The 17,931-nt window shown below is 43.1% G+C and overlaps 1 protein-coding gene across 1 annotated transcript in view; it reads left to right on the top strand.

The window, feature by feature from the left end:
• The window catches only part of LOC137380927 (kinase non-catalytic C-lobe domain-containing protein 1), a 246,918-nt gene that overhangs the window by 116,254 nt on the left and 112,733 nt on the right, over positions 1 to 17,931 (top strand). Inside the window, exons 7-11 of the mRNA XM_068053335.1 lie at positions 2,501 to 2,615; positions 5,358 to 5,429; positions 5,558 to 5,619; positions 5,706 to 5,864; positions 7,804 to 7,881. Of these exons, the coding sequence (XP_067909436.1) occupies positions 2,501 to 2,615; positions 5,358 to 5,429; positions 5,558 to 5,619; positions 5,706 to 5,864; positions 7,804 to 7,881 (486 nt within the window). The remainder of the gene's footprint in view (positions 1 to 2,500; positions 2,616 to 5,357; positions 5,430 to 5,557; positions 5,620 to 5,705; positions 5,865 to 7,803; positions 7,882 to 17,931) is intronic.

The following is a 17,931-nucleotide window of genomic DNA, read 5'->3' as shown; positions in this document are numbered from 1 at the left end:
ACGTGGTCTGATTTCAGTTATTTTCTGCAGATGACTGCATTAGCTCTGTACCCCCAAGTGTCAACTATCCTTTAACAGCACCACATTTGATCTCAGATTCTATGATCATGTGTGTTCAGTTCCAAGATGAAAAGTGTCATCAGCATGTTATTTCTCTCCAACAAGAGAGGATCTAACCATCTCCTCTTGACATTCAACAGCATTACCATTGCTGAGTTCCCCTGCCATCAACATCTGGGGGTTACACAAGAACACAAGAAATAGGAGCAGGAGTAGACCATATGGCCCATTGAGCCTGCTCCACATTCAATACAATCATGGCTGATCTTGGGCTTCAATTCCACTTTCTTGCCCGCTCCCCATATCCCCTTAATTCCTGCGAGATTAAAAATCTGTCCATCCCAGCCTTAAATGTATTCAATGATGGAACATCCACAACCCTCTGGGGGAGAGAATTCCAAAGATTCACAACCCTTTGAGTGTAGTAATTTCTCCTCATCTCAGTCCTGAATGGTCTTCCCCTTATCCTGAGACTGTGTCTCCGTGTTCTAGATTTCCTGACCAGTGGGAACAATCTCTCAGCTTCTACCCTATCAAGCCCTTTCAGAATCTTCTATGTCTCAATTAGATCACTTCTCATTCTTCTAAACTCCAGAGAATATAGGCCCAGTTTACTCAGTCTCTCATCCCAGGGACCAATTTAGTAAATCTTCGCTGCACTGCCTCCAGTGCAAGTATATCCTTTCATAAATGTGGAGACCAAAGCTGCACACAGTATTCTAAGTGTGGTCTCACCAAAGTCCTGTACAATTTTAGTAAGACTTCTTTATTCCTGTACTCCAATCGCCTTGCAATAAAGGCCAACATGCAATTTGCCTTCCTAATAGCCTGCTGCACCTGCATGTTAACTTTGTGCATTCCTTGTATGAGTATCCCCAAGTCTCTCTGAACATCAACACTTACCAGTTTCACACCTTTTAAAAACTATTCTGCTTTTCTATTTTTATGACCAAAGTGAACAACTTCACACTTCCCTACATTGTACTCCATTTGCCATCTTGTTGCCCACTCACTAAACCTGTCTATATCTCTTTGCAGCCTCTCTATGTCCTTCCCGCAGATTACCATTGACCAGAAACTCAACTGGCCCAGATATATAATGTGGCTGCAAGAGATTGTCAGAGGTTGGGAGTTCTATGGTGAGTAAGTCACCTCCTGACTCCCCCAAAGCCTGTCCACCATTTATAAGGCACAAGTCAGGAGTGTGTTGGAATACTCTCCACTTGCCTGGATGAGTGCGGCTCCAACAACACTCAGGAAGCTCACCAGCATCCAGGACAAGGCAGCCTGCTTGATCAGCACCTCATCCACCATCTTAAACATTCAACTTCCTCTGCCTTTGGCGCACAGAGGCAGCAGTGTGCTCCATCTACAAGATGCACTGCCACAACTCACCAAGGCTTCTTCAACAGCACCTTCCAAACCTGTGACCTCTACCATCTAGAGGAAAAAGGGCATCAGGTGCATGGGAACACATCATCTGCAAGTTCCCCTCCAAATCACACACCATCCTGACTTGGAAATGTATTGCCATTCCTTCACTGTCGCTGGGTCAAAATCCTGGAACTCACTCCCTAACAGCACTGTGGGTGTACCTGCACCACATGAACTGCAGCAGTTCAATAAGGTGGCTTGCCACCACCTTCTGAAGGGCAATTAGGGATGGGCAATAAATGCTGGCCTTGCCAGTGATGCCTACATCCCATGAATGAATTTTTAAAAAAGAATTAGAATGAACATCCTGCGGCAAAGAAGCTTTCATAAATATTAATTATCATTGTTCAGAAATACCCTGTTTTGAAATAATCCTAACGTAAAATTAAAATTAATTTTGAAAATCAGAACTTTTGCTGAATAATGCTTAACGTATTTCTGTGGAAATTATAACCTGATGGGAACTGAGAGCTGTCCGGGTAGAAGCACAAAGTTATAACACCTGTTCCTATCCTTCTGTGTGAACGTGCTATCATTGTTGAGAGGTGGTGCAGGATGTTGCATTATTTCTATTTTTCTTGAGGTGAAAAATTCTTAATTTGAATTGGAAATATTATTGAAATATAAAAATATCTAATTGAGCTCTGTACAATCCTACTAGTTATCTATCCCACATTCATCAGAAAACTCCTATGTGAAATTGCCATTTCCTAGCCTCCCTCCTAAAAGAATAAATTTTTCTCCTATATGGATTGTCCTGGCACTCCTTGTGCTTTCATTCACTGGACAGCTTAGCTGACAAGATACAGTAATAGCAGGTTGAAGGCAATCAGCTTATGATTGTCTGTTAGTGGAGGTCAACTTTAGGCTCAGCTTTGGTGGTTTAATTTTTATTTTCACACTTGGTGTTTAACATTAATGTGGTCCTGGCAAGTTGCTTGCTTGCATTGACACAGTTATTATGCCCAGAGTGTTGATTCTCGCTTTTCACCCCTCCCTGTAATAGTACATTTCACTGGAGGAGCTACTCTCTGAGGATGATAGGCCCTTGAAGGATCATGAATTGTGGGCTTTGTGCCGTGAGTGTTTGATCAGTCTGCAACTCTGCAAAGACTATCCAGGTATTGTGCAACAAGGCCTATCAAGGTTTCTTATCAGAATTTTTAAAATTGTGCACAATTGTTTCCTTTTTTGTTTATATTATTGGGGAGCTGCAGAGAACATTTTATGCTTTAAATATTGTTAGTTGATATCTGCTGCATCGTGTAATTTAATTTTTTAAAACACACTGCTTTCCATAAATCTAATTCATTACCTTGGTTACATTTTTAAGAGCCATTGTTACACTGTTAATCTTTGCTGAGACTCAGAGCAGTAAAAATTGTTGATGTCATAAAAGACACTAATTAAAATGTTTTGAAAGTGAAATTGAACGACAAATATATGGTGAAGCTAATTGCAGTTGATTGTTGCAGTGTTAATCATAATGGCCAGACCAATAAAGTCTCAAGTTGGATCCCTGGCCTGTGCTGAGAGTTAGCTGATATCAGGCAAGTCAGCAATAGGGTGCTATTGTTAACCACATTTGCTATGGTTGGGAAGGAGAAAAATCAGCCATTGTTCCCATTCCTGATTTCAGTCCTACAGCCCCTGTAGAAAAGTGCATATGTGTGGATATCAAGTGAAGTCATGAGAAGCTAGCACTTTGATGCCCCCTAAATTTGAACAGTCTGCTGAAATCCATGGGCTCACACATAAAGAAGGTCCCGCTTGTTTGAGATACCAGTAGTCTCCTGGTACCCAGCATAAGTCAACATCTTTGGAATAGGTGGAAAGAAAATTATTTCCAATTCTGTGGTTTTAATATTTTGAAAACTTGCTCTCTGTAAGGCCCCAAAAGTAGGGAAAACTCATACACTTCTGTCCAATAACAGTGACTGTCACCTTAAAATGCTTACAAATTCTTTACCTGATTTATTGTCAGACTTCTAAGACTTCTTTCTTTAAACATGTTTGTAGCAAACTCAAGGCTGATACATTCCAGCTCAAAAATAATTTTGAGATTTCACCAGATTCATGCTCTGAGGTACAGTTCTTCAGTCAGTAACTTAAACATTTTTATGTCACTAAAGATATTGGAAACAGTCCATCATATAAATCTTTTTCTATAATCCCAAGCCTAATTTTTTAGGTTTGGTTTGATTTTAAACAAAGTTAGAAGTAACTTCCTCACAAAACAGTGTGGGATTATTATTTTAAATTTTAGAGTGGGAATTCTTTACACAAGTACTGAGATGGTGCTCCCATATTTTCTCAAAGAATTAAATAGTTCTAAAACACCTTTATGCTGACGATTACAATTTGGGCATTTTCTCTCCTAAGCATTTTTCAGTAAAATGCAATGCTATTGTTACAGAGACATGTTACATATCTGGATAAGTCATGATACATGGAAAGCAGGGGAATTCATTTAATGGCTGCAGGTCGACTGTGGCATTTGGGAGCCTCTATGGCCATCAGACTGGATATAATCCAGTACTGTCATTCCTGCTGCATCAGTGGTCAAAGGGTAAAGTCCAAGTCTGAGGACAATAGAGCTATGCGAGTAGTTGAGGTTAATCTTCCTTTAATTCCTCCCCCCTCCCAATGTACAGAAGTTCCTTACTGAATGTGCATTAGTTTTTCATGCTTTCAGTGGGTTTTTTTCCTTTCATTCCATGTATCAATTTATGCTTTCATGAGCTGTCCAACTGCTCTTGTCCTGGGTTTACAATTCCCATGAGTACTTTTTGCCCATTGTAATAGCATATTGGTGCTATTTTCGGGCTTCTTTGTTGGGAGCTGATGAAACATGATGTTTTGTTATGTCCTTTGGGGAGTTCTACACTGCTTTATTGATTTGTTACGTAGTTAATGGACCCATCCTTTTTTGAGTTGCCATTTAGTAACAGCTCACCACAATTGCTTTTAAACAGTTTCCTGCAATTGATTTAATTCTTTTTTACAGTTCAAGAATCCTACATATGTTTTAAATGTTTCTTTTTGTATTTTTTAACAGAACCTTTAAAAAAAAATTCACCTGTGTTCCAAAATTAGGTTTTTAAATTGGCGTTTTGATGACCTTGACACGTAATGTTATGTAGTTTACATTCATTGCCAACTACAGGTGAAAGATCTTTGGAATATTAAGGTTACTCACTTTTAATATATATATATTACATATGTGTCTTTATGATATTTTCTTTCCTAATCATTTTTTGTTGTTTTGAAATTTGCTCATCCTCTAAATTCTTAGCCGTTCATTTCCCACATCACAACTTCTACATCCCTTATTAAATTTTCCTTTGACGCTGTGTCAAGGCATTCCTCAAGGTAAATGCAAAATACTGCAGATGCTGGTAAACTGAAATAAAAACAGAAAACGCTGGAAATACTCAGCAGGTCTGACAGCATCTGTGGAGAGAGAGACAGTGTTAACGTTTTGGGTCAGTGACCTTTCATCAGAACTCTGATTCTGATGAAAGGTTACAGACTTGAAATGTTAACACTGTTTCTCTCTCCACAGTTGCTGCCATTCCTCAAGATCTTCATTTTGATCTCTCTGCATCTGTACATTTCCTTGCTAGGTGAAAATGTTTTCTACCATGTCATTAATATGGTGTGAATACGATACCACACATATGCCACTTTAGTTGTTATAATTAGACAACCTGCAAGCTGGATGGACAGTAAGCAATTGTGATTTTGTTGTTCTTGTGCGAGATGGTCAGTTAACTCATTTTGTAAATCTTCTAACTCAGTCAGCAATATGAAACAATAGTCTGTTAATAACATTGTGACTATATTTTCTATATATTTTTTAGAGTACTTATGTCTAGAGTCTGCATACATTGACGCTAGTGGAGAAGTCTTGTTTGTATCGCCAATGAGTAACGGTATGGCGGGCTGCATTTTCACCTTCTGTGTTATAAATTTTATGTTCTGAATAAAGTAAATAAAATACTTTTAATAGTTAACAACTGCTATAAAACTTAGTTTATTGATGCCTATTCTATCCTCTTAGGAAATCTGGATTCATTCTACTTTGCACCTGAATTTGAAAAACAAGGAGTTCTTACCGAAAAGGTTTGCTAATTAAATTGAGTGTATTTCCCTATAAAAACCTACAAAGAGTCAATAGATTACTCTGAATGAATGTTTTTTCTCAACAGGCTTGCGTTTACGGAGTTGCAGCCATTTTGTGGGCAGCAGCTAAGTTCAATGCTCCAGTGAATCAAAAGTTACCATTGTCCAAAAATCTCAAGAATTTCCTGTTGGATATGGCAAAGAGGAGCTCCACAGAAAGACCTTCAATTACAGAGGCATTGAAGGTACAAGTTTCAAACCTCACATATTCTAGCCAGCTGTTTCTGCTTCATCATTTTTCTGCAAGTGAAATCAAAGTTACTTCACAATTACCACTGAAAATAAATTCCTCAAAATTAAAGCAATATCTTTTTCTAACAGTTATGTTAACAGCTGGCAGATGGCATTTAATAGTGACAAGAGTGAAGTGATGCATTTTGGCAGAAGAGATAGGGAGAGGCAATATATACCTCATGGCATAGTTCTAAAGAGTGTGCAGGAACAGAGGGACCTGGGGGGGAAAGGGCATCGATCTTTGAAGGTGGCAGGACATGTTGAGAGAGTGGTTAGCAAAGCATATGGGGTCTTGGGCTTCGTAAGTAGAGGCATTGAGTAAAAAAGCAGGGAAGTTACGTTGAACCTTTATAACTCTCTGGTTAGGCCCCAACTGAGTATTGCATTCAGTTCTGGTCACCACACTTTAGGAAGGATGTGAGGGTACTTGAGGTGGTGCAGAGGAGATTTACCAGAATTGTTCCAGGAATGGGGGATTGTAATTACAAGGTTAGGTTGGAAAAGCTGGGGTTGTTCTCCTTAGAGCAAAGGAGATTGAGGTGAAATTTAATAGAGGTGTACAAAATTATGACAGGCATAGATAAATTAGACAAGGAAAAACTATTTTCATTAACTATTGGTACAAGGACTAAGGGACACAGTTATAAGTTTTTGGGCAAGGGATCCAGGGGAATGTAAGGAAGAACTTTTTTATGCAGCGGGTGATAATGACCTGGAACTTGTTGCCCGCAAGGGTGGTGGAAGCGGAAATGGAAATGATTTCAAAAGGAAATTGGATGGCCAATTGAAGGAAATAAACTTACAGGGCTACGAAAATCGAGCAGGGAAGTGGGACTGACTGGATTGTTCCATGGAGAACAGCATGGACTCAATGGGCCGAATGGCCTCCTTCTGTGCCGTAAATGACTCTGTGACTCTATGTGTACATTCTCTGCTTCCAAGCTATGCAGTCTTAATATAACCTCTCAGTTGTAGTCCTGTACCACCATCTATCTGTACTTGCTTGTCATTGACAGTGGTGATAGTAGTAGAATTGCATGTGTATTTTAATAAGATTAGATTAATAGAAAATAAGTATTTAAACTTTGGAAATAATAAAAATAGTGTTACATATTGCTAATAGACCTATAATTAAATCCAAGTCACCTTGCTCTGTTCTAATTCAGTAAAGAATTTGTTATTACAGCAACCCTTTTACAGTAAAATATAACCTTTTATCTTACTGGTTGAGAAAAGTGAATATTTTACAGCATCATTACATAGCAGTAAAAATGGAGTAAGGTGACGTTATCAGTTCAGCAAACTGACTGGCCTTAAAACTGACATCAATCAGTTTATTATATATGATCCAGGTGGAGCAATACTCTCACAAAATAATAATATAATAGCTCAGGGTGATCAAACTATAGCCCATATGTCAGAATGAGGCACCTGAACTTTATCTATCCAGCCTGAAAAGCCCCAATGGCTCACTCTGCTACAATCTATTTCTAAAAGAGAGCACCAAATCCAATTAGTAACCGCAATTTCATGAAGTTTTGTTTATATGTTAGCTTGGGGAGGTTAATGCTTTTATGTGTATTCGTTGAATTTGGTGTTTACTAATGCAGTTCTTCACACATAGCTCATGGGGATCCCTAGTAACTGATGGATAGGTAAATTTGGCAGATGCTGATCTTCATTGCCTTGTCCTCTCATTCTGCTCATTACTGTTTTAATAGATTTATAGAGATTGAAGTAAGCTAGCAAAGGTGAGGAGCAAAAGTTAAATTATAAGAAAACTTATTGTTTTGCTCTGTCCTACAAATCCAGAAAGTTTACATAAACTTAGATCTGAAACAACAAAGGACATCAGCTGTTATGCTCATGCAATTTTTTTTATATTCACAGATTTGTAACGATTACCTTATTAATCGAGGAATTGACAGCAGAGAGATTTTGATTTTGCTGAGGAATTCTGTTATACAGGTAGTTCTACTGGCTTCATTCTCATAAAATAATTCTATCTATAGGACCCTTCACTCTTTCAAAATACTGCAGATGCTGGAAATCTAAAATAAAGATAGAAAATGCTGGAAATACTCAGCAGATCAGGCAGCATCTGTGGAGAGAGAAACAGAATTAACATTTCAGGTCAATGACCTTTCATTGTGCCTGTGGCACAGTGGCGCAGTGGTTAGCACTGCAGCTTCACATTTCCAGGAACCCAGGTTCGATTCTGGGTACTGCCTGTGTGGAGTTTGCAAGTTCTCCCTGTGACCGTGTGGGTTTTCGCCGGGTGCTCCAGTTTCCTCCCACAGCCAAAGACTTACAGGCTGATAGGTAAATTGGCCATTGTAAATTGCCCCTAGTGTAGGTAGATGATGTGGGATTACTGCAGGGTTAGTATAAATGGGTGGTTGTTGGTCGGCACAGACTCGGTGGGCCGAAGGGCCTGTTTGAGTGCTGTATCTCTAAAAAAAAATCAGAACTGGGAAAAGTTAGAAATGTACTAGGTTTTAAGCAGGTGAAATGGGGGAGGGTGGGAAAAAGAACAAAAGGGAAGGTCTGCGATAGGGTGGAAGACAGGAGAGGTTAACTGACAAAAGAGTTAGTCATGCAGGGCCATAGGGTGTGCTAATGGGGCAAGAAAAGAGACAAAAGATGTGCCTAGAGCAGGTGTGAAAGGCAAAGTGATGAACAGCAGCCATCCGAAAGGGAAAGACCAAAACATGCAAAGAACACAAAATGGGGCAGAGATTATGATCTGAAATTGTTAAACTCAATGTTGAGTCCAGAAAGCTATAAAGTGCCTGATCAAAAGATGAGGAGCTGTTCCTTGACCTTACGTTGAGCTCAACATAAGCTGCTGCTAGACGTGCTGAGTATTTCCAGCATTTTCTGCCTTTATTCCCTTATTGTTTGTGGCTGAAATCTCAGTTTAAATTTCTAGTGCACCACTGCCAGAGTTGCAATATTGTTGTCTCCTATTAGAGTAAGCACAAGAACTTTATGGAAAGAGGTACGTAATGTGATGCTTGAAACATCACAACATTGTATTGCTTGTTTTACTCCCCTTCCTCTCAATAGAGCGCAGACTTTGTAGATTATTAAGTTTGAGGCATCGTTTGGTACTATGCTGACATCATCACTTTCCATTAAATAAGCTTTGACTATTTTTCTGACCCTGCCTTGATTGAGTAGCAGTCCCGGAAAGACCCTTGGGTCATTTTTCAAAAGTTGCATTTTTCGTTTCAACCAAATTGAAAATGGCATCTTTACCCCCCCCCCCAGCACCAAGGGCACCACCCACCCCTGTCAACCCCTGGCTCAGCCAAGTTTGGAAATGCAGTGCACCATATCTACTGTTCCATAACAAAGTGAATGAAAGGGACCGACTGAAAGCAGGAGAGCAATGTAATTAAACACGCTCATTTGACAAACTCATCCTCAATATTAAATACCTGGGCTAAAATGATGTCCCACTTTTATGAATAAAATATACTTGTGTTCATTAATGTAGTGTGTAACTTATGTTCACTAGATTTAAATGAACTCACCAGCCTGCATTTTCTGCTGCTTTACACCAGCAGCAGTAGTGTAACGTTGGAGCCAGGAGTATGAGCAGAAGTCATTACCTGCACATTTTGCACTGCGAGTTAAGACACAAGCAGCAGAGTTTTAGGTGACCTCAAGTTTACAGAGAGTAGAATGTGGGAGGCCAGAGAGGAGTGCATTGGAATAGACATGTTTCAGGGTTTCAACAGCACATGAGCTGAGACTGAGGGTGAAGTTGGGCGATGTTATGGAGGTGGAAATAGGCTTAGTCTCAGTGATGGGACGCGTATGAGGTCGGAAGCTCATCTTGGGGTCAAATGTTGCACAAGGGCCAGGATTTTATCTGGTCGACAGGGGTGTTGGCCACTGGCTGAAGCGACAGCAAGAGCCTTCCTCTGGGGAAGGCCGGCCTTATTATCTGACAATTAGGCACTTAAGTGGACAGCGGCGGGCTTTCCCTGGGATTAAAGGCCCCAGTGACAGGAGTTTCCCCTGTTAAGAGCTTTGGCCAGTAAGAGGCTGGCAGCTCTTTAACTGAGCAGTGCCACCACGGAGGCAGTGGTGCTGTCGGTACTGGACTCACTGGAGATGCTGGACCCATGCCATAGGTGAGTCAGGGCAGGTGGGGTTTCATGGATTGGGAGATGAGGGGGAGTGGGTGTAGGGCGGTCGGCTGCAAGGACAGGGGGATAGCTCTCAATGCCCCCACTCCCATCCTGCTGCCGGGTCCCTCCATCAGGTACTAAGTGCCTTTTAACAATGGACCACCCCACCCCCCGCACCACCACCACGGAGCCGGCAAGCAACCCACACAGGTTTGCTTAGCGTGCTTGCCTTGCGTCGACAGGTCTGCCCGCCACTGGGATGATACCAGCAGAGGTGGGATGAGGCCCTTAATTGGACATTAGTTGCCCACTTAAGAGCCTCATTTGGTGCCACCATCCTGCCCACTGATATGCTCTCCCCACCTCCAAAGTCGCCGCGGGGGAGAGCATAAAATTTCCCCCAAGCTGCAAACAGACTGGCTTAATCCCAAACTGTTGCCAGGGAGAGGGATGGAATTGGTAGCTAGGGAACGGAGTTTGGAGCGGGAGCAAAAAACAATGGCTTCAGTCATCCCAATATTTAATTGGAGGAAATTTCTGCTCATCCAGTACTGGATGTCGGATAAATAGTCTGATAATTTAGCAACAGTGGAGGAGTCCAGAGAAGTGGTGGTCAGGTAGAGCTGAGTGTCATCAGCGTACATGTGAAAACTAACGCTGTTAGTACATGTGAAAACTAATGCTGTTGCCAAGGAGCAGCATGTAAATGAGAAATAGGAGGTGGCCAAGGATAGATCCTTGGGGGTTACCACAGGACTAGCTGTAGTGCCCTAAATGGCTGTTGAGAACGGGTACGTTAAAGTGGTGAGTGTGTAGACTTCTGTTAGAACTGCAATTCCCACTATGACAATCCTGAACTTAAAGTGGTATATTAGAGAAAGGAAATAATGGCTGAATCATATGCAAAATGAATTCCATTAGAATTTTCCAGATCATCTTGTGCTCGAGAGCATTCATTGGTGGCATCAAGTAGGTGAGTGAGCGAATAGAGTAAGAATGCTGATGGTGCTAAAAATGGCACTAGCCCTTAGCTTGGTGAAAGCCTCCAAATTCGCTATTCCACATCCCTTGTACACATTTCTATGCCAAGTAGGCCAAGTGCTGCTTCTTCAAAGGAACTGAAGAGCCTCACAAGTCTGTTCTCAGCGTTATACACCACCTGTCGTGTGAAGAAAGAAGCATATGTAGAAGTTCACATTATTGGGAGGAGATACAGGAATAAATCAGAGCCATTGTACAGGCAACAGTTGTAATGATTACATAAATATGCATCATGCAGCTAAGTTGTTAAAGAGTGCAGTTTCCCAGCAAGGTTGTAAGTGATGGCAAAACTGTAGATATTTCAAAGGTACACTGTGGTTAAATGGAGTTGTATGTAAATATTAGCATGAGTGGCAGATAGTGTTGGGGTCCTGAAAGAGGGCAGTTGGTATCAGACTTAAAAGAATGTAATGGTTCTTCACTTACTTCTGCAAGACCTTTCACCTTTTTTCTTACTTTGTGGCAGATCACAAGAAGACTCTCGGGCTGCAAAATTCAGCTCCGTAGTGACGCGAGCACAGGCCTATTGTATGTGCAGTGGGCAGATTGTGACATCAAACAGCCTCTTGGGCTGATTTGACATATGCTGCTCACACTTGGACTGCGCAGGTCAGGTACACACCCTATGTGCACAACTGAACAAGCATTGAGCTGCATGTGGGACCTGCCCCTGCTCCCCACAACTAATCCTATTTAAAGGGCCAGCCAACCAACTTGCAAGTGAGATGATTTTGACTTACATTTGCTCTTGCAAAATTTGTAGAAGTACTGTGGTGTGTTTTGGATGATTAGATTAGAACATTACAGCGCAGTACAGGCCCTTCGGCCCTCGATGTTGCGCCGACCTGTGAAACCATCTGACCTACACTATTCCATTTTCATCCATGTGTCTATCCAATGTCCACTTAAATGCCCTTAAAGTTGGCGAATCTACTACTGCTGCAGGCAGGGCGTTCCACGCCCTTACTACTCTCTGAGTAAAGAAACTACCTCTCACATCTGTCCGATATCTATCACCCCTCAACTTGAAGCTATGTCCCCTCGTGTTTGCCATCACCATCCGAGGAAAAAGACGCTCACTATCCACCCTATCTAACCCTCTGATTATCTTATATGTCTCTATTAAGTCACCTCTCCTCCTCCTTCTCTCCAACGAAAACAACCTCAAGTCCCTCAGCCTTTCCTCGTAAGACCTTCCCTCCATACCAGGCAACATCCTAGTAAATCTCCTCTGCACCCTTTCCATAGCTTCCACATCCTTCCTATAATGCGGTGACCAGAACTGCACGCAATACTCCAGGTGCGGTCTCACCAGAGTTTTGTACAGCTGCAGCATGACCTCGTGGCTCCGAAACTCGACCCCCCTACTAATAAAAGCTAACACACCATATGCCTTCTTAACAGCCCTATTAACCTGGGTAGCAACCTTCAGGGATTTATGTACCTGGACACCAAGATCTCTCTGTTCATCTACAGTACCAAGAATCCTCCCATTAGCCCAGTACTCTGCATTCCTGTTACTCCTTCCAAAGTGAATCACCTCACACTTTTCCGCATTAAACTCCATTTGCCATCTCTCAGCCCAGCTCTGCAGCCTATCTATGTCTCTCTGTACCCGACAACATCCTTCGGCACTATCCACAACTCCACCGACCTTAGTGTCATCTGCAAATTTACTAACCCACCCTTCTACACCCTCTTCCAGGTCATTTATAAAAATGACAAACAGCAGTGGCCCCAAAACAGATCCTTGCGGTACACCACTAGTAACTAAACTCCAGGATGAACATTTGCCATCAACCACCACCCTCTGTCTTCTTTCAGCTAGCCAATTTCTGATCCAAAGCACTAAATCACCTTCAATCCCATACTTCCGTATTTTCTGCAATAGCCTACCGTGGGGAACCTTATCAAACGCCTTACTGAAATCCATATACACCACATCCACTGCTTTACCCTCATCCACCTGTTTGGTCACCTTCTCGAAAAACTCAATAAGGTTTGTGAGGCACGACCTACCCGTCACAAAACCGTGCTGACTATCTCTAATGTACTTATTCTTTTCAAGATGATTATAAATCCTGTCTCTTATAACCTTTTCCAACATTTTACCCACAACCGAAGTAAGGCTCACAGGTCTATAATTACCAGGGCTGTCTCTACTCCCCTTCTTGAACAAGGGGACAACATTTGCAATCCTCCAGTCTTCTGGCACTATTCCTGTCGACAATGACGACATAAAGATCAATGGGTTGTAGTGAGTTGCTAGATTTGGAAGGGAGTGTTGCTGCATTCTGACATGGCAGGGGAGTTTTGTGGCTTGTCTACAGAAAGGCTGCGACAGATATGGGAGCTCCAGTTACAATGCCTCTGGGTCTGCAATGCGACAGGAAATGATGGAGCAGAGGCTACAGAGAGGGGAATAGCTCTGAGCGGAGGAAGGAGGAGGAGGGCTCTCCACAGAAGGCTGTACCCACCAAGGGTTTTCAGGGAGTATTTCTCCTACCTCCACCTCAGTCAAGAGCAGTGCATGAGGTGTCTGAGATTCACCAAGGAGGTGGTCACTGAAATGTGCCGCCTTCTTTAACAGGACTACAGGCTCACAGCAGGGCGAGGCCAGCACTGCCAGTGGCTACGAAAGTCACCATCTCTCAATGTCTATTTGATTGGATCCTTGCAGGTGGGAGCAGGCGACATTGCAGACATATCCCAGTTTGACAGCCATCCATCGCTGCATCCAAAAGGTGACTGAGGCCCTGTATGCAAGGAGAAGAGGGTTCATCATTTTCACTGTAACCAGGAAGAAGTAAGATGAGCAGGCACGTGACTTTGCCAGTGTAGCAGGATTCCTAATGGTGCGGGGAGCCATTGACTGCAGGCACATACTCTGAGGGTCCCAGCTGTAAATGGGGAGAGTTACAGGAATCACAAAGAATTCCACTCCATTAACATGCAGTTGGTGCGCGATCATGTCCAAACCATCATGTCAATGAATGCCCTCTTCCTGGCAACAGCCACGATGTCTTCATCCTGAGGCAATCTGCTGTTCCCACTGTCTCCAGGTCATCATGAAGAACCAGAGGCTGGCTGCTTAGAGACAAGGAATACTCCATGTACGCATAGCTGATAACTCCCTTCTGCCACCTGACCAGGCGAGGACAACAGGCATTCCATTAGAGCCATGCAGCCAGAAGTCTGCAGACACCCTATTTATGAATTTTGTTAGAAAGATTTTTACTGTGTTGTATTTAATCATGAAAGAAAAGATCTCTCCACTTTCCTCATTTCGCACACACATCTTTTGAACAAATAATAAAAATGTGTTGTTGGATAAGCTTGTTATGGAAATGTGTTTTGTTGGTAGCCTTTATTGCAGCATTCTGACCATGAGGACACGTGGCAAGGACCGCTTTGCCAGTGACTGTGAAGGTGACTGTGGTCATGAACATTTATGTATCGGGCTCCTTCCAGTTCACAGATGGATGGGAAGGTGGAGAATTGTGGAGCAATGTTGATGATGAAATGACGTCGTATGGGAACCGGAGTCTCAGTAAGCGCTCATGGACAGCCCATCTGGAGCGAAGAGGTCCTGATTGCTGCCACCTCCTCCTCCTCCTTCTGAAATGATCTTGGTTTGCCTGGTGCCAATGGCTGCACCCTCAAAATAGCAAGGTAGTGGAGGATGCAGCAGACCACCATGAGCTTAGAGATACTGCGACATGTATTGTAGGGCTGCCCCCAAGCGGTCTAGGCAGTGGAACTGTCGCTTGAGGACCCAGATGATCTTCCCTACGATGTTTAGCCAGGCAGCAGTATAGATCCCATTTGGCTGAATGCTACAATCATTCAAATGAGGAGGCAGCACAAAATTTGCATGGGACTGGGGCAAGCTGATTGAAAATCGAGACTCCTGCACCTTAAAACAGGAGCACACCAAATCTTAGCCCAAGTCTTTGAGGAAAATGGAGAGTTCTTTCTGTTGTGATTAAGTACGATAAAAAAGATTTCTCTTTCAAACAGAGTCCATAAATAAATAAACAAACAGGGCGTCTGCAGACTTGCTGGAACCAAGATAGATAACAAGGCAACAGGAACAGGGAGGGACAGCAGTTTCCTGTTCAGACACCAAGGAAAACATTAATTTTGAGGACATAAAGACAGAAAAATGCCGGAAATATTCAGCAGGTCTGGCAGCTCTGTGGAGAGTGAAACAGAGTTAACGTTTCAAGTCGATCGACCTCCTCATCAGAATTCTGAGGAATTCTTTTCAAGTTGTCTTACTACATGCTAGTAGTGATTATAACTTTTGGAATGTTGTGACAGAGGGACACTGTACCACATGCTCTGACTATTTTGGCACCCATCGTACAATCAAAGAACCAATTTTCTGGGGTCTAGGTTATTTGAATAATTCTGGTTTGCTGTCTGGCCACCATTTGTCATCTGACTGGGGAGGTTGCAGAGAATGGCTACGGCAGGCAGCAGAGACCTACTGCAACATTCGCTGCCTGAAGAGTTTTTTAGAAAAAATGTAAATTTATTTTAGGAAGTGCCTTCACCTGTTTAGTCAATTGGCCTGTGATTGATTGATCATATTTTCTGACCTATAATGATTTAATAGCCCCTCCATCGCTAAATGTCAACACTTGTTGCCAGGCACAAACATGCATTCCTTGCACCCAGTATCACTAAGGCACAAATAATAGGAAATTTGTTGCAATATGCATTTACATACATCTTTGGCCTCCTTATCTCGAGAGACAATGGGTAAGCGCCTGGAGGTGGTCAGTGGTGTGTGGAGCAGCGCCTGGAGTGGCTATAAAGGCCAATTCTAGAGTGACAGGCTCTTCTACAGGTGCTGCAGAAAAATTTGATTGTTGGGGCTGTTACACAGTTGGCTCTTCCCTTGCGCCGCTGTCTTTTTTCCTGCCGACTGCTAAGTCTCTTCGACTCGCCACACTTTAGCCCCGCCTTTATGGCTGTCCGCCAGCTCTGGCGATCACTGGCAACTGACTCCCACGACTTGTGATCAATGTCACAGGATTTCATGTCGCGTTTGCAGACGTCTTTAAAGCGGAGACATGGACGGCCGATGGGTCTGATACCAGTGGCGAGCTCGCTGTACAATGTGTCTTTGGGGATCCTGCCATCTTCCATGCAGCTCACATGGCCAAGCCATCTCAAGCGCCGCTGACTCAGTAGTGTGTATAAGCTGGGGATGTTGGCCGCCTCGAGGACTTCTGTGCTGGAGATACGGTCCTGCCACCTGATACCAAGGATTCTTCGGAGGCAGCGAAGATGGAATGAATTGAGACGTCGCTCTTGGCTGACATACGTTGTCCAGGCCTCGCTGCCATAGAGCAAGGTACTGAGGACACAGGCTTGATACAGTCGGACTTTTGTGTTCCGTGTCAGTGCGCCATTTTCCCACACTCTCTTGGCCAGTCTGGACATAGCAGTGGAAGCCTTTCCCATGTAATATGCACTCCTAGCATTTATGCATATCTATGATATTTCGGTCGACAGATTACACACCCACTGTCAATTTTCGCAGAAAATACAAGAACAGGCAGGAACAAAGCAGGGAGCTGGAGGAGTACCTTTAGAATAAATTCTCACACATACCCCTGGAGAAAAGCCAAATGCCCAGCATGACTGTAACAAAACAAAAGATCTGGGCCAGCTCCTCAATGTAACAGCAGGAGAGATTTTCGGATTGCATTTTGAAATTTCACACAATTGAAAGGGGATACTGTCCAAATTGTGCAGTTCCACCATACGCCTGCTGATGGTGCTGTTGAGTTTCTAGAATTTTTTTGTATGCCTTAAACAATATGGACACAAAATTCAGAAGGATATATAGCCCATTTTGCGAGCAGCCTTAGAGGTCCAAAATGATGTCTGTGGCACGTGTGCACATTTCTGGTGCTGGTCGTGCTGGATGAGTGCATAGTGAGTGAATACCAGAAGTATGCAGAGTAGGCAGATCATGATAATCAGATAATGCTGATACCAGTGTTGCCATTTTGGAGCTCAACGCTCAAGTTAATGCCATCTCTTAAATCATGCACGGCTGAACACACCTTCAGCAACAGGAAGGACCCCACCCCCACCAACGCTATTTAAAGGGACCATCAACTGCATTCAGATTAGTTGCTGATTGATTTCTACTGGCTGTTGCGACAATTGTATAAGCATTTGGTGCTTTCCAGAGTTCATTAAAGTTGCTAAAGTTTACAGAAAGTGATGTGGCAGGTGCTTAAGGACTTGGTCCGGACTTCAAGGTTTCTGCACAAACTAGTTGCTCCGTGGCATGGTTGGCATACAACCATTGCATACAGCATGACTGGGAAAATGAGCAAAGGGTGCACAGAGCAGGGAAAGCTGCTAGAAGAGAGAAGAGGAGGAGGAGAAGAGCTCTCTGCACGAGGCTATATCTGTCCAGGGTGTTCAGGGAGCAATTCTCCCACGTGAACCTCTGTGATGGACAAGGTGTGAAACATCTCTGCTTCATTAAGGACGTCCTCATTGAAATCTGCCACCTGCTACAGCCACAAGTGCAGCCTCAGAACAGGGTGAGGATCGCTTTGCCAGTGGCTGTGAAGGTGCCTGTGGTCATGAACATATATGCATCTGGCTCCTTCCAGGTTGGAGCAGGCAATATTTGCAACATCTTGCAGCTTGCCATCCTCTGTTGTATAGGGGAAGTCACTGAGGCTCTATATTCCAAGTGAGCTGAATACATTTCATTCTCTCCCTGCCAGGGAATAGCAGGTGGAGTGAGCACGTGACTTTGTTAGGATTGCAGGCTTCCCCATGATGCAGGGTGCCATTG

The sequence above is a fragment of the Heterodontus francisci genome, chromosome 20, assembly GCF_036365525.1.
Source record: "Heterodontus francisci isolate sHetFra1 chromosome 20, sHetFra1.hap1, whole genome shotgun sequence".
Lineage (NCBI taxonomy): Eukaryota > Metazoa > Chordata > Chondrichthyes > Heterodontiformes > Heterodontidae > Heterodontus > Heterodontus francisci.
This window is presented reverse-complemented; position numbering and strand designations above follow the sequence as displayed.